The sequence below is a fragment of the Erinaceus europaeus genome, chromosome 3 (genome assembly GCF_950295315.1).
Source record: "Erinaceus europaeus chromosome 3, mEriEur2.1, whole genome shotgun sequence".
NCBI classification, from domain to species: domain Eukaryota; kingdom Metazoa; phylum Chordata; class Mammalia; order Eulipotyphla; family Erinaceidae; genus Erinaceus; species Erinaceus europaeus.
The window spans coordinates 114,641,611-114,658,714 of record NC_080164.1 but is presented as its reverse complement, the minus strand read 5'-3'; the positions used below and the strand labels follow the sequence as shown (position 1 = coordinate 114,658,714).

The following is a 17,104-nucleotide window of genomic DNA, read 5'->3' as shown; positions in this document are numbered from 1 at the left end:
GCCGGGGGCTCAAACCCGGATCCTTACGCCAGTCCTTGCGCTTTGTGCCACATGTGCGTAACCTGCTGCTCTACTGCCCGGCTCCCCTCTTTTCTATCTGTCCCCCCACCATCTCTTTTTCTCTCAAACCTCAGCCCAAAGTGATGAAGCCCTGGGGAATGAAAAGTATACATAAACCCAAAATAAAGTGTACTTCAGTGATAGCTGACAGTGGAGCACACAGATTCCAGGAAGACGGTCTTGGGGTGGGCAAAGAGTAGGCATGGTATCTGCGGGCAGGAGGAGAAGGAGGTGGTGGAGGAGGGAATGCAAAGCTGACTCCATCTGGTAGCATGGTGGCGGGCAGGTGGCGAGAGGACCCTACAAAGGCAAGTCTTGGCAGCTTGTGGAAACTGGAAAGTCACCTGAAACATTTTGCCCAAAACACCCCGTGAGCTCAACAGCTGCACTTTGGCTCTGTATAGCCTGAGTGAACATTTTGGCACTTTCCTTTGCCGTCACTGTCAGACCAGCTTCAAAGGTCATGTCTTTATGTTTCAATTGGAGGTGGGGACACACTAGTTTGGCCTGGCTGGGTCTGGTCAGGATGTGTCTCCCTGATGTTCCTGTGCTTCCTCCAGGGCAGGAAGTGCAGGATGAGGACAGCAGCGACTCAGAGGTGGACGAGCCAAGCATCAGCCAAGACCCCAAGGATGTGCCCAGCCAGCCAGGCAGCACCAGCCACCGGCCCCGGGCGGCCTCATGCCGGGCCACAGCCACCTGGTGCACTGACAGCGGCTCTGACGACTCACGGCGCTGGTCTGACCAGCTCAGCCTAGACGAGAAAGACGGCTTCATCTTTGTCAACTACTCAGAGGGCCAGACCAGAGCTCACCTGCAGGGGCCCCTCAGCTACCCGCACCCCAACCCTCTGGACACGCGCAACTACAGTAGATTGAAGCCTGGTAACTTGATGTTTGGTGTCTGCTTCTCCCTCCTGGGGAGGCAGGGTGAGGGGCAGTGGGATACGGTTCTTCCATTCCCCATCCCCACAGCCTGGGGCACCCACCAAGAAGGCCTTCTGAGTTTCTTCTTAGGTAAAGTGGGACTTGTCCACCAGGAGTGTATGCAGTATAGGGGCACTCTCTAATACCACTCGCCTCAAACCCGAGTTGGCATTCCTTGACACACAGAGAAATCATGAATATAATTAAAACTAGGCACATTTTTGATTGCAGATGAGTACAACTTGGTTCACAGGTAGCTGGGCCCATGATGGAGGCAAGATCCACAGTTGGAGAGCTTGTATGCTCATGACTAAAGACCCCCCGCCCCCATCTCCCTCTGCAGATGAGGCTGCTCTGGCCCACTTGGAGCTCAGTGGCCTTGCTGTCACCTAAGACAGCAGCTCTGGAAAAGCTGTTCTGTCTTCAGGGGCTCTCGCTTTTGTGAACACCTATTTCTGGGGTCCCATCCCATTCCCCCCCACACCAAATGCTAACTCTCCTCGCCTCAAGAAGCCATGTCGGGCACTTGTCCCCTGCAGGATACCGGTGGGAGCGGCAGCTGGTGTTCCGGAGCAAGCTGACAATGCACACAGCTTTCGACCGCAAGGACAATGCCCACCCCGCCGAGATCACGGCCCTAGGTGTCTCCAAGTAGGTGTCTTCCTCTCTGCCTGTGCCCTGCTGTAGGCCCATCTGCCTGCCAGGACCCATCACTGGGGCAAACAGGTTGACTGACACACATGCATACACAGACAGACACACACGCACATAGGCACACACCACTGAGAGCCTGGAGCCCGAGGTGGGACAGAAAGGGCTTCTCCCAGGTGACTGTCTTCATCTCTTGCAGGGACCACAGTAGGATCCTTGTGGGTGACAGTCGCGGCCGAGTCTTCAGCTGGTCAGTGAGTGACCAGCCTGGCCGTTCGGCCGCCGACCACTGGGTGAAGGACGAGGGCGGTGACAGCTGCTCTGGCTGCTCGGTGCGCTTTTCTCTCACAGAGCGGCGGCATCACTGCAGGAACTGTGGCCAGCTCTTCTGCCAGAAGTAAGGGGCTACTTTCTCCTTTTCTCTCTGTTCTTTTCTCTTCTTTTTCACAGTTGAGAAGCATACCTGTTACATTGGGGAAAAAAAAAAAAAACACAGAAATGATCATCATCCATGACCCAGAATGGGAAAATATTAATATTTCAGCACATTTATGTGTTTTTGTAAGTACTTTGCAGACATACACACACACACCAGTTGTGCCCTCTCCTCCTCCTCCTCCATATTTTCATACTTTGGGTGCATATGGTATCCACATAAACAACACAGTATCAGGGAGTCGGGCGGTAGCACAGTGGGTTAAGCGCATGTGGTGCAAAGTGCAAGGACTGGTCTCAGGATCCCGGTTCAAGCCCCCAGCAACCCACCTGCAGGGGAGTCGCTTCACAGGCAGTGAAGCAGGTCTTCAGGTGTCTATTTTTCTCTCCCCCTCTCTGTCTTCCCCTCCTCTCTCCACTTCTCTCTATCCTAACAACAATGATACCAATTACAACAACAAGAAAAAACAAAAAGGGCAACAAAAAGGAAATAATAAATATTTTTAAAAATTAACAAAACAAAACAGACAACACAGTATCACTGTATTTGCAGTTTAGCATAAATAGCATATTGTCTGTGGCTGACATTTTAACAATTTATTCACATAGATAACTCTGATTTATTCATTTTAACTGTGGACAGATACTATATTGTACAGACAAGGTAGCACTTATCTACTTTCCTTTTAAGGGACTCCCCTAAGGGTTTTTTTTTTTTTTAATCACTGTTATAAACAGTGCTGCAAAGCCTTCCCTTGTAATACCCTCCCTCCAAATACAGGAGCTAGAGTTTGCCTAGAGAGGAGATACCTCTGAGTGGGGTCTGTTCATCACAGACACACTCGCAGCTCAACTGGGTATTGCTAACTTGCTGTCCAGAGTAGAAATGCTGCCTTCTCCAACAGGATATACAACATCTCCAAATTCTCATATTTCCTGTTGTCAAACCTCTTCATTGTTGCCAATCTGACAGCTAATAGTGTTTTGTTGTTTTAACATGCTGGGGTGTGAGGTGTTGGGTATCTCTTTATCTGCTGATTGGCAGTTTGCTTTTCCTCTTGGATAACATGCCCTATTTTCCCTTCCAGTTTGTTTCCCTAAGCAGATATATATATATATGGTCTCGGAAAAATCATGTTGTGAGTGTGTGTGTGTGTTCTGGACACTATCCTTTCTCTCTTATATAGATTTTTTTGTTGTTTTGTTTTTAAATATATTCTTTCAGATTTTATGTATTTATTAATGAGAAAGAAGGAAAAAGGAAAAAACAGACATCACTCTGGTACATGTGCTGCTGGGGATTGATCTCGGGACCTCATGCTTAAGAGTCCAATGCTTTATCCACTGCACCATCCTGGACCACTATTTGTTTTGTTTTGGTTTGGTTTTTTATAATTTCTTTATTGGGGAATTAATGTTTTACATTTGACAGTAAATATAGTTTGTACATGCATAACATTCCCCAGTTTTCCATATAACAATACAACCCCCACTAGGTTCTCTGTCATCCTTTTTGGACCTGTTCTCCCCACCCACCTACCCCAGAGTCTTTTACTTTGGTGCAATACGCCAATTCCAGTTCAGGTTCTACTTGTGTTTTCGCTTCCAATCTTGTTTTTCAACTTCTGCCTGAGAGTGAGGTCATCCCATATTCATCCTTCTCTTTCTGACTTATTTCACCTAACATGATTTTCTTAAAACCCTGTCCAAGATCAGCTGAAAACAGTGAAGTCACCGTTTTTAACAGCTGTAGTATTTTAATAGTAGTATTCCATTGTGTATATATACCACAACTTGCTGAGCCACTCATCTGTTGTTGGACACCTGGGTTGCTTCCAGGTTTTGGCTATTAAAAATTGTGCTGCTAAGAGCATATGTGTATACAGATCTTTTTGGATGGGTGTGTTGGGTTCCTTAGGATATATCCCCAGGAGAGGGATATATTGCAGGATCATAGGGCAGGTCCATTTCTAGTCTTCTGAGAGTTCTCCAGACTGCTTTCCACAGAGGTTGGACCAATTTACATTCCTACCAGCAGTGCAGGAGGGTTCCTTTGACCCCACACCCTCTCCAGCATTTGCTGCTGTTTCCTTTTCTGATGTATGACATTCTCACAGGAGTGGAGTGGTATCTCATTGTTGGCTTTATTTGCATTTCTCTGACAATCAGAGACTTGGAGAATTTTTTCATGTGTTTCTCGGCCTTGTGGATCTCTTCTGTGGTGAATATTCTGTCCATGTCCTCTCCCCATTTTGTAATGGGGTTATTTGTTTTCTTGAGTTTGGCAAGCTCTTTATATATTTTGGTTATTAAACTCTTATCTGATGTATGGCATGTAAAGATCTTCTCCCATTGTGTGAGGGGTCTCTTGGTTTGGGTAGTGGTTTCTTTTGCTTTGCAGAAGCTTTTTAATTTGATGTAGTCCCAGGGTTTATACTTGCCTTGGTCTTCTTTGTAATTGGATTTGTTTCATAGAAGATGTCATAAAATTTATGCAGAAAAGAGTTCTACCAATATTTTCCTCTTAAGTATCTGATAGTTTCTGGTCTAAGAACCAAGTCCTTGATCCACATGGAATTTACTTTTGTATTTGGTGAAATACAGTGGTTCAGTTTCATTCTTCTGCATGCTTCAACCCATTGTTTACAACACCATTTGTTGAAGAGATTCTGCTTCCTCCATTTAATAGTCTGGGCACATTTGTCAAAGACTAGATGTCCATAGGTGTGGGGGCTCACTTCTGGGCTCTCAGTTCTATTCCACTGGTCAGTGTGTCTATTCATGTTCCAGTACCAAGCAGTTTTGATGACAATGGCCCTATAATACAATTTGAGATCTGGGAGTGTGATGACTCCAGTTCTGTTCTTTTTTCTCAAGATTGTTTTGGCAATTCTAGGTCTTTCCTGGTTCCAGATCAACATTTGTAGCATTTGTTCTATTCTCCTAAAAAAATGTGGTTGGGATCTTGATGGGGATAGCATTAAATTTGTAGATGGCTCTGGGTAGTATATCCATTTTGATGATGTTAATTCTACCGACCCATGAACATGGAATATCTTTGCACTTCTTTGTGTCTTTTTCAGTTTCCTTGAGTAGTGACTCATAATTTTCAGTATACAAGTCTTTCACTTCTTTGGTTAGGTTTACTCCTAGATATTTTATTGTTTTTATTGCTATAGTAAAAGGAATTGATTTCTGGATTTCAATTTCTTCTAGCTTAGTGTTTGCATAGAGGAAAGCCACTGACTTTTGAATGTTAATTTTGTAGCCTGACACCTTACTGTATTTCCTGATGATTTCCAAAACCTTCTTGCTGGAGTGCTTAGGTTTTTCCATGTATACTATCATGTCATCTGCAAATAAGGAGAGTTTGACTTCTTCTCTTCCAATCTGTATGCCTTTAATTCCTTGCTCCTGCCTGATTGCTATGGCAAAAACTTCCAACACTATGTTGAATAGTAATGGTGATAGTGGGCAGCCCTGTCTAGTACCTGATCTGAGTGGAAATGCTTCCAGTTTTTCACCATTGAGTATGATGTGTTGGCTGTAGGTTTGCTATATGTAGACTCCACTAGGAATTTTGCATCTATTCCCATTTTTTGTAGTGTTTTGATCATAAAGGGATGTTGGATTTTATCAAAAGCTTTCTCTGCATCTATTGATATGACCGTGTGGGTTTTGGTCTTGCTTTTGTTGATGTGGTGGATCACATTGATTGATTTACGTATATTAAACCAACCTTGCATGACTGGGATAAACCCCGCTTGGTCATGATGAACAATCTTTTTAATATACTGCTGTATCTGGTTGGCTAGAATTTTGTTCAGTATTTTAGCATCTATGTTCATCAGAGATATTGGTCTGTAGTTTTCTTTTTTGGTTGTGTCCCTGTCTGCTTTTGGTATCAGAGTGATGTTAGCTTCATAGAAGCTGGCAGGGAGTATTCCAGTGTCTTCAATCTTCTGGAAGACTTTTAAAAGTAGAGGTATTAGTTCTTCTTTGAGGGTTTTGTAGAATTCATTTGTAAAACCATCTGGTCCAGGACTTTTATTTTTGGGGAGATTTTTGATAACTTTCAATTTCATTAGCTATCATGGGCCTGTTCATATTATCCACTTCCTCTTTACTTAGTTTTGGAAGTTGGTAGTTATCTAGGAAATCATCCATTTCTTCCAGGTTCTCTAGCTTGGTGGCATATAGTTGTTCATAGAAGCCTCGCATGATATGTTGAATTTCTGCGGTGTCTGTTGTGATATCTCCTTTTTCATTTACTATCCGATTTATTTGGGTCTTCTCCCTTTTTTGTTTTGTTTTGGCTAAAGGTTTGTTGATTTTGTTCACTCTTTCGAAGAACCAACATTTATTTTTGTTGATCTTTTGTATGGTTTTCTTATTCTCAATGTTACTTATTTCTCCCCTAACTTTAGTGATTCTGTCCTTCTGGTTGCTTAAGGGTCATTTGTTCTTCTTCTTCTTCTTCTAGGTGTTTAAGATGTGCTGTTTATTTGCTTTTTCTTGTTTCCTAATGTGTGCTTGTATAGGTATGAACTTTCCTCTCAGTACTGCCTTAGCTGTGTCTCAAATATTTTGATAGCTTGTGTCTTCATTTTCATTAAAGTCTAAAAACATTTTGATTTCTTCCTTGATTTCCTCTTTGACCCAGAGGTTGTTAAGAAGTGTACTGTTGAGCTTCCACATTTTGGGACTGTTACTGATCTTTTGTTGATTGTTAAGTGTTAGTTTAATTCCACTGTGGTCTGAGAAGATGCTTGGGATGATTTCAATGCTCTTGAATTGGCTGATGCTGTCTTTGTGGCCTAACATATGGTCTATCCTTGAGAATGACCCATGTGGATTTGAGTAAAATGTGTATTCCAGTTTCTTGGGATGAATGACTCTGAAAATGTCCAATAGTTCTAGTTTATCTATCTCATCATTTAGCTCCCTTATGTCTTTATTGATTATCTGCCTGGATGATCTGTCAAGTTGAGAGAGTGGGGTGTTGACGTCCCCTACTATGACTGTGTTGCTGTTAATATATTGCTATAGCTCTTTCAGTAGATGTTTGATGTATTTAGATGGCTTCTCATTGGGTGCATAGATGTTAATAATTGTTAAGTCCTCTTTACTGACTGATCCTCTGAGCATTAAGTAGTTTCCATTCCTATCTTTTTTAATCTTATCTATTTTAAAGTCTATTGTGTCAGATATGAGAATCGCTGTTCCTGCCCTTTTTTATGAGCCATTGGCTTTTATGGTAGTTTTCCATCCTTTCCCTTTAAGTCTGTGTTTGTCTTGTTGAGTTAGGTGGGTTTCCTGTAGACAGCATATTGTTGGGTTGTGTTTTCTGATCCATCTTCCTACTCTGTGTCTTTTAATAAGTGAATTCAGGCCATTGACATTTATTGATATCAAAGATTGAAGATATTTTAACGCCATTCTTGTAGAGTTTTAGAGTGTTCTGATATATGTCATATTTATGATGGTCTGACTGTTTATAGAAGACCTTTCAGAACTTCTTTCAGGGCAGGCTTGGTGATAGTTGATTCCTTCAACTGTTGCTTGTCTGAGAAGGTTTTGATGCCTCCATCTCGTCTGAGTGACAGTCTAGCAGTATACAGTATTCTTGGTTGAAAGCCTTTCTCATTGAGCACTCGATAGATATCTTGCCATTCTCTTCTGGTCTGTAGTATTTGTGTGGAGAAGTCTGCTGCTAATCTTATGGGTTTTCCTCCGTAGGTGACTCTTTGTTTTTCTCTTGCAGCCTTCAGGATCCTTTCTTTATCCTTATTCCTTTCCATTCTAAATATGATGTGTCTTTAAATCTGGGTTAATTCTGTTTGGGACCCTCTGGGCTTCTTGAATCTTTATGTCTTTGATGTTGTCTAGACTAGAGAAGTTTTCTGCTATTACAGCCTGAAGAATGCTTTCTTCCTCTCCCTCTTTTTCTTCCTCTGGTAAGCCAATAATGCGTATATTGTTTCTTTTGAAGTCATCCCGTAGGTCTCTGTTGTTGTTTTCAGCATCTCTTAATCTCTTTTCGAGATCTCTTACTTCTTTTTTAGTTGTCTCTAATTCGTCCTCAATCTTGCTAATTCTGTCTTCAGCCTCATAGATTCTATTCTCTCTGCCCTCTACTGTTTTCTGGAGTTCATCTGTTTTGTTTCCGTGTCCTGATACTGTTTTAGCTTGTTCAGCTAGTTGTGTTCTTAGCTCAGCTATTTCAGCTTTCAGCTCGCTAATAACCTTCAAATAGTTAGTGTTTTCTTCCAGAGTCTCATTTGTTGTTCCTGTATTTCTGATTACAATTCTTTCAAACTCTTTACTCACTCCTGTAATTATTTCCTTAGCTAATGTTTGGATGTTGAACTCATTATTTTGTGCTTCACCCTTTGGGGAGCTTTTAGCTGGACTGTTATCCTGGTTCGTTTCTCCAATATTTCTTCTTGTTGGTTTACCCATTTTCTATATTATGTTATGAGTTCCCTCTCTTAGTACTTTTCAAATTACTGATCACTATTTCCTGGATTGACTTGTGTCTATGTAAGGTAATTAAAGTGGTTCACAGTGGTGGAAGTTAACAGTTGTTTCAATAGTATTTTAATCCCTGAGTTGGAGCTCAGTGATTTAAAAGCCTCTTTTTTTTTTTTTTCTTCTCTGTAGGCTATGGGAGCCTGAGGTTTTCTAACTATAAGTTGCACATTGAAACATGTACATCATCATGTGGCCCTCAGAACTACATTTTTAAAAGTCATTAAAAATTAATATTTTTTTTTTCACTTAACAAAATGATGAAATGCAGGCAGAGGAGACAGCTTAGTGGTAACAGAACACAGGGTATGCACTGAACCTCAAACCCCAGTTTTGATGCCAGAGCATTGCTCTGGTCTCAGTTTCAGTCTTTCAATAAATACTAGTAAATAAATAAAAAGAAAAAGAATGAAGTCAAGGACCTGCAGAGCTGGGAAGTCATCCCATCAATGCAGGGTTGGCTGGTCCTCAAACTCTATAAGTAAGGGAGATAGGTCAATGCTTTCCATGAACTTTTTCTTTGGGCAGAAAACTTTCTGCCCATTTTTAAAAGATACATCAGTGTCTATCATGTTCCTCTGGGTTTCTAAATACTCTGTTTTAGATACCCTCTTATCACTTCATCACAAACAGGTACTTTGGCTTTTCTGTGTGGTCCAAATGTTCTGGTTTATCTTGACAGAATTCCTTGGAGTATACTATTAATATATTGTAAGAGATTGATTCTTTTAAAAGGATTCTCATTCCTAGAACAAGACAATGTGTGACCTTGAATATGGAATTCTCACAAGGCTAGAATGTGAATTGTATTTCTTTCATGAAATCTAACAGTGAAAGTGTCCAGAGAACATTGAAAACACTACAAGCCTAGAGTTAAAAAGCTGTCACACACCAGGTTAGGTGTTCACATTACAATGTGCTAGGACCCAGGTTCAAGTCCCTGGTCCCCACCCGCAGAAGGAAAGCTTCACGAGTTGTGAAGCAGGGCTACAGTTGTCTCTCTCTCTCCCTTTCTAGTTCCTCCCTCCCCTCTCAATTTCTCTCTGTCTCTATCCCCAGTTCCCACCTGCAGGGAGAAACCCTTGTGAGGGTGAAGCAGCGTTGCGGGTGTCTCTCTGTCTCTTACCCTGTCACCCCCTTCTCTCTTGATTTCTGGCTGTCTCTATCCAGTAAATAAGTAAAGATAATTTTTAAAAAATCATTTTTAATGTAGTTCTAAGGGCCAGGAGGTGGTGCACTGGGTAGCATACACATTACCATGTGCAAAGTAATGTACTTGGTTCAAACCCCTAGTCCCCACCTGCAAGAGGGAAGCTTCACAAGTGATGAAACAGTCCTTGAGGTGTCTGTCTTTCTCTCTGTCCCTCTATCTCCCCTTTCTACTCAGTTTCTTTCTCTGTTGGGGAAAAAAAAAAAAAAACCACTAGGAGCAGATTCATCATGGCAGACCCAATAATCTAGGTAGAAAAAAAAAATTCCAGATTCAATCAAACAGCTTGCCTGGGCCTGATATAGCCCTCTTGACGTTAGACTAAAACAAATAGCACGACATTCCTTTGGGGCTCTGCTCAGCTGAATGGCAGAGTTGCCATGCGGTCCTTGGCCCTCACTGTAAGCTGAACATTTTGTTTCCCGATGATGTTAATGGGCAGAACGAGCAAACACGGAGAAGACCTATAACACCTTGATGTTGCCTTTTCTCAGGTGCAGTCGGTTCCAGTCAGAAATCAAGCGCTTGAAAATCTCTTCCCCGGTCCGCGTCTGTCAGAACTGTTACTATAACTTACAGCACGAGAGGGGTACAGAAGATGGGCCTCGGAATTGCTGAGGATTTCAGCAAGCTGGACCACAGTACGTGGTCCCCAGACTCCTTCCCAATCCCCCTACTACAGCTCGCATCTTGGGAGGCAGCAAAACAGTCTCCGTTTACACATCTCTTCATACCACGTGTCTGAAGCGTTGAATTCAAAGGGATCATTGAAGAAACAGGTGTAGAGTACAGGCATGGGGCAGACAGATGCAAATCAGGTGAACGGCACCAGAAGAGGATGAGGTGGCTCCCAGGAATATCATTCCCAGCCCCCGCTTCCCCCTGTTCATGACAGCTGTCTCCAAGAGAACATTCTCACTTGTTAGCTGTCTTTTCTGGGTTTCTTTCTTCCTTCATTTTTTTTTTTTTTTGTAGAGTGACTCATCCTTATTTGAAAAAACCAACACCACCCACAGAAAAAGGCTTTTCAGAAAATGGTTGTAAATCTGACTTCTTTGCAAGTAACTGTGTATATTGTAAATAAGTATAAAGGCCTTTTTTTCTAGGTGAGGGCTTAACTGCCTGTAACATGAAACTTAAAACTAAACCACTACTTACAGTTTGTCTGACACCTCTCACCAGTCAATTAAATGCTTTTTTTTAATTGTCACAGACATTATCTGTGGTCCTCCCCCCCCCACCCCCACTTCAAACACAGCCTGTGTGCCTGATGTCCTTTCTTTCAAGTTGCCCACAGTGTATCTCCATTTAAACTAGGCTAATAACCAAAATAGCACGGACCTTGTTTAAGAAACAGTGTGGGAGGATGAGCCCGGCTGTAAGGTAAGTGGGAACCAACTGGGCATCTTGCATCTGGCTCCACACCACCTCAGTGTTGTTCTTGTACCACATGGCCCCATGTCAGCCTGAGCCTGGACAGCTGCTTGGACCTGGCTTCCCTTCTTAGCATCGCATAGCAGCGGCCAGGGGACGGATGCAGTGCAGGACACAGCCTGCCTCAGCTCCCGGGATTCTCTTTGCATGTAACCCAAATTAGCTTCTCCTGCATAGAACATAAGAAGCATGTGTCTTCGGTGACACTGACGTCCTACTAGAGCTTATTTTTGGAAAAGGGTGGAAGACGAAGGAGATGAAGACGGAAGAGGAGAAGAAGGTGTACAGGACTCACATAGAAACCTTGTTGTGAAACTGGATCATGTCAGAACTGCTTAAAAGTAACCTTTCCCATTTAATGCCATCTACCTGAAAACAGTGAGATTTATACTGTACCGATGTCTATTTTTTTGTTTTTACTATAAATATAATTACAGTATTTTAATATTTAGTTATTTAATTTGTTCTACTAGTTGGGTACAGAACACACAAATCCAGGGAGACTAGAGCTGGTGGGGCTTAGAGAGGACTTTAGTTTACAGGGAAAAGGCTTTGGTGGTGGAATTTTTTAAAACGTGTGTTATGTACAATATACATATGTATATATATATATGAAACAACTAATCTAGATTTTAACATTTTCAGATATTTAGTGATACTATTATGGAACAATTCTAAAAGCCCTGTGATTTGAAAAATGCAAAATCATTGGTGGCCCAAGAAAGGAAGGACAGGCCTTCACAGCCTCTCAGAGGAAACGTGCAAAGGACAATGGCTTTGGCTTTCCCAACTGTTCATCTGTAGGCCCTGGTGACAGGCACACATATGCACTAAAAATGCACATATATGCACATGCATTCAAAACTAGGCATTGGGACAGTACTAACCTTGTACCTAATGGGCTGAAACCAGCTTAAGAACAAATTTGTTCTTCCTGATAACTAGGTCTCCAAGAAAAAAATATAAAGGCTGCTTTAGTGCCTTATGCTTAACTAAATTTAAACCTTTATTTACCTAAGTTTGAGCCTACAGTCTCTTTCTGATTACATATCAAAATTGATTAAAACACTTCCATTTCTAAAAGTTCAGAGACTCATGTGAATAAAAGGATTGTTGGCATTCATACTTAAACTTGAAGAGTCGTGTTCTGTTTTCCCTTCTGTGTCTCACACCTCCCCACACTCCCCCTCCCATCCTAACTATCATCCTCAATCAACCCAAATAAACAATGCTGGCTGTCCCCACAGTTGCAAACTGTGCTGTCATAGTCAGTCGTGGGCTTCGCCCCACCTGGCCCTACCAGATGAGTTGTAGCAGTGTTATTCTACACATTTTAAAAGAAACGTCCCCCTCTTTGTCCATGAACCATGTTCACCCCAACCCAATAGCAGAGGTGTTCTTTTAAGACTTGAACATATGAATGTGTGTATGTAGTTACTTAAAGGCTGTTCCTCTACGTGATTATGCTGTTATATGGGATGGAACACTTTTTAACTTCCCCACACAACTTCCATATCTAGAAGGTGGAAACCAAAACCCTCGTGATAGTATTTCCTCTGGCAGCTGGTGCTGTGGGCAACTGTTTTGTTCAGTGGGGTCTCTTCTTTCTTGCTCCTAATACAGAAACCACCACTCACTCACTCACACAAGTACACTCACATACATGAACTGTTTCTCTGTCTTTCTGTGTTCTGTGTCTATTCGTTTACCACCACATATTCTCAGCATGTATACCCACCTTTGTGTGGTCTGTATTCTTTCTCAGAGTACCTCACAAGGCTGCTGCCTGATCTTTGTCGTCTGTTCATCCATCCATCCATCCATGCATCTATCCATATAGTCATCCGTATATTCTAACATCTGTGTGTCATGTGGATCTTAATGTCATGCTTTTAAAGAGAATAGCTGCCCATAGCAGCCTTCCATCTGGATAATAGCAGAACACTCTAGATAAGTTATTTTGCACTTTCTTATGTATAAAGTTGGTAGAAACTTATTTTTGCTTTGTATCATTTAAATACATTTTGTTTTGGTAAATGAACTGTGTATAAAATATTTATGCCGTTAAAACTGTTTTTAGAAAGTATTTTTAATTTCAGCAAGTTTGGTTACTTGTTGCATGACTATTAACACAGCTGACTTTTTGTGTCAGTGCAATGTATATTTTTTTTGTCCTGTTATTAACTTGTAAGCCCTAGTAATGGCCAATTATTTGTACAGCAACAGAAGTAAACTGAAGATACTGGCTAAGACTGGATTGATTGTGGACTTTTGTACTATACTGCAGAATCCAATATCTGTTCTTTGGTGGTTATGTAAAAGGCCTGAAGAATTACTATCTAGTGTGCAATCTGTGATAACTGAATGTTCATTGTATACCTGTCTCTGATGCAAAAAGGTAGAGTAACACAATTACATGATTAAATGCCGTAGTCCAGGTACTTTTTTTCATTTCAAATAAATGCCTACTACTTACCACCCCAAAACAAGAAAAGTTGTTTTGAAGCTCATTCATCAGGGAAGGAAAAGCAGAACAAAACTGAGGTCTTTATCACTCCCTAAGTCCTGTGTTACTTCTTTTCTAATGCTAGATAAGTTTTTTGGAAGCACCTGCTTAAGATCTTTTTTGCAGAGATGTTGGCTGTCAGGTTCTGTTTTGAGTTCTAGTTTGACCCACCTTGAAAGACCTGGTTTCCTGCATTCTGACTTCCAGTGTTGCTCCTGAGGGCTGGTGAGGGTGTGGATGCCACAGGGAGGCAATTGGGTTCAGGAAGCAATCCCCTCAAACTCAAAGGGGCCAGTGGGAAAAGTTTTCAGATACTTTGGGCTCTTTTTCTGAGTTTAGTTTATTCTCTAGCCATCATGGTGTGAAAAGTAAGTATCTGTAAAGTAAGTGTGTATGTGTGTGTGTGTGTGTGTGTGTGTGTGTGTGTGTGTTCACAGACATTCTGCCTCTGATGTATCCATATCAGGTATTCCTGGTCCTCTTCCCTTTCTAGGAATGCCAGAGCCTCTTGTCATCAGCTAGCTAGTCTTCCCAACTTAATCTCCTGTGCCAGGATATCTGAACTCACAAGTTCATTTTTATTACCACTATGTTACTTGGTTTTAAAAACTACCACCCCAGTAAAGGAGAGTACAGAAAACACTTAGGTGTGAACCATTCTAGTGATTTGACTTTTCTTCTTTCTAATGATATTAACGGAAATTCCACTTTAAGTTGGAACAGCAGAATTCCAAAGTCGTGGATAATGTATTCATTATAGCTACCACTTGAAGGCCACTCAGCTGTAAAGGGTGAAGAAAGAGGAAGGACAAAAATATTTAAGACAATAATGGTTCCTACAAAAAAAAAAAAAAAAGAAAGAAAAGTCACTGGTAAGTGATAAAATCTAGGGCCCTTCCAGTTCTTTCATGTAAAACAACTCAGTTCTGGTGGCCCCATGGATTCTCAGTAGCAGCAACTCTAACCAGAGCACTGCTCAGCTCAGGTTTATGGTGGTATGGGGGCTTGAACCTGGGAGTTCAGAGCCTCAGGCATGCGAGTCTCTTTGCATAACCATGATGCTATCTTCCCCCACAGTCCACTGGAACTTGTGCTTAACCTTATTTACTTTATTGCTATTCTAATTTCTCCGTTGACAAAGCTCCTTCACCTTTGCTAGAAATGGCACCAAGTCAAATTTCACTTTCCAAAGGGAGCTCTGTGTTATCATTAGTGCTGGAAAGGGATTTAAAGACTGAGGCTTCATCTCTTTGTTTAAGCAACCTCAGTATGGGGGGGAGGGGAGGCTCTGAGTCAGCAGCTGCCCGTGAGAATAGAAAGACCTAAGATTGTGCTGCTTCAGCTGTTTGCTTTCAGGACCTTTTGGTCTTTAAAAACTCTGAAAGTCCTTTTATTAATGGGCTTTGTTCCGCAATGAAAACTTGAGAATTTAAGAGTAGTGTCTGCGGAGGCATTTACAGTCAATTTAAAATAACAGTTATATCTTAGCATGAATTACCTATTTCTGTGAGAAGCTTTTGCCAGTGCGGTAAATTTCATGAAGAGAGTGGAGTTGGTTTGTAATCCTGCAAATCACCTCAGATGTCTGGCTTCATCAAATACAGGTGGAGTTCTGTTTGTGTCCACATTCATTCTTGGCTGACACTTAAGCATATGAAGAAACCCAGCTTCACACAGGTATGTGGTTGGAATATGGATTTTTCCCCCAAAATCAATTTATTGGTGAAATAACAATTTACAAGACAGTTGTCACCTGAGTGCAGTTTCTTAAGTCCCTGTGACACTACTTCCATTGCCAACTTAAATCCTCCAGCATCTGCACTGAATTCCCCATGTCCCCCACCCCTCTCTTTTTATTTATGTTTTATTTCCCATGTCCCCTCTACCCCCTCCTGTTTCTCCCCTTTAGAGTCCTTTGCTGTGCTGCCAAGTGTAGGTAAGAAGTAAGAAAAGAGAATATTTTTAGTATCCTATTCAGATCATTGTTTTTTCAAAATAAAACTTTCTTAAAGACTGATTATAACATCTGTGCCTATCACTAAACTTCTAGTCCAGTGGTCTTTCACATTGTTATTTTGACAGATAAGTAATTATTAGCATGTATTGGTTACTTAGAAAATGCAGGCTCACTGCAGTAGTGAATCACGTTAATAACGCGGATATATGTAGATCTCCCAAGGGTTGATTCATATTCTTTTTTTTTTTTAATTAGTCCATTTTATTTTATTTATTTTTTTATTTAAGAAAGGATTAATTAACAAAACCATAGGGTAGGAGGGGTACAACTCCACACAATTCCCACCGCCCAATCTCCATATCCCACCCCCTCCCCCAATAGCTTTCCCATTCTCTATCCCTCTGGGAGCATGGACCCAGGGTCATTGAGGGTTGCAGAAGGTAGAAGGTCTGGCTTCTGTAATTGCTTCCTCGCTGAACATGGGCGTTGACTGGTCGGTCCATACTCCCAGTCTGCCTCTCTCTTTCCCTAGTAGGATGGGTCTCTGGGGAAGCTGAGCTCCAGGACACATTGGTGGTGTCTTCAATCCAGGGAAGTCTGGCCGGCATCCTGATGACACCTGGAACCTGGTGACTGAAAAGAGAGTTAACATACAAAGCCAAACAAATTGTTGAGCAATCATGGACCCAAAGCTTGGAAAAGTGGAGAGGAAGTATTAGGGAGGTACTCACTGCAAACTCTAGTATACTTCTGCTTTCTTACTTTGGTGCCATACTCCAAACTCAGTCAATTTCTGCTTTGCGTTTCTACTTCTTTTTTTTTTTTTTTTTTACATGCATAACATTCCCCAGATTCCCATTTAGCAATACAACCCCCACTATTTCATTCATCATTTTTCATGGACCTGTATTCTCCCCACCCACCCACCCACCCCAGAGTCTTTTACTTTGGTGTAATACTCCAATTCCATTTCAGGGTCGACTTGTGTTTTCTTTTCTAATCTTGTTTTTCAACTTCGGCCTGAGAGTGAGATCATCCCATATTCATCCTTCTGTTTCTGACTTATTTCACTCAACATGATTTTTTCAAGGTCCATCCAATATCGGCTGAAAACGGTGAAGTCGCCATTTTTTAGAGCTGAGTAGTATTCCATTGTGTATATATACCACAACTTGCTCAGCCACTCATCTGTTGTTGGACACCTGGGTTGCTTCCAGGTTTTGGCTATTACAAATTGTGCTGCCAAGAACATATGTGTACACAGATCTTTTTGGATGGATGTGTTGGGTTCCTTAGGCTATATCCCCAGGAGGGGAATTGCAGGGTCATAGGGTAAGTCCATTTCTAGCCTTCTGAGAGTTCTCCAGACTGTTCTCCACAGAGGTTGGACCAAT

General features: G+C 41.8%; 1 protein-coding gene across 4 annotated transcripts in view; it reads left to right on the top strand.

Annotated features, from left to right (window-relative positions):
• WDFY3 (WD repeat and FYVE domain containing 3) overlaps positions 1-13,741 on the top strand; it is a 291,982-nt gene extending 278,241 nt beyond the window's left edge. For all 4 annotated transcript variants that reach the window (XM_060187747.1, XM_060187746.1, XM_016189049.2 and 1 more), the window contains 4 exons: positions 621-944; positions 1,526-1,637; positions 1,837-2,034; positions 10,308-13,741. In XM_060187747.1, the coding sequence (XP_060043730.1) occupies positions 621-944; positions 1,526-1,637; positions 1,837-2,034; positions 10,308-10,431 (758 nt within the window). In that variant the 3' untranslated portion in view covers positions 10,432-13,741. The remainder of the gene's footprint in view (positions 1-620; positions 945-1,525; positions 1,638-1,836; positions 2,035-10,307) is intronic.
• Positions 13,742-17,104: the final 3,363 nt, after the last annotated feature.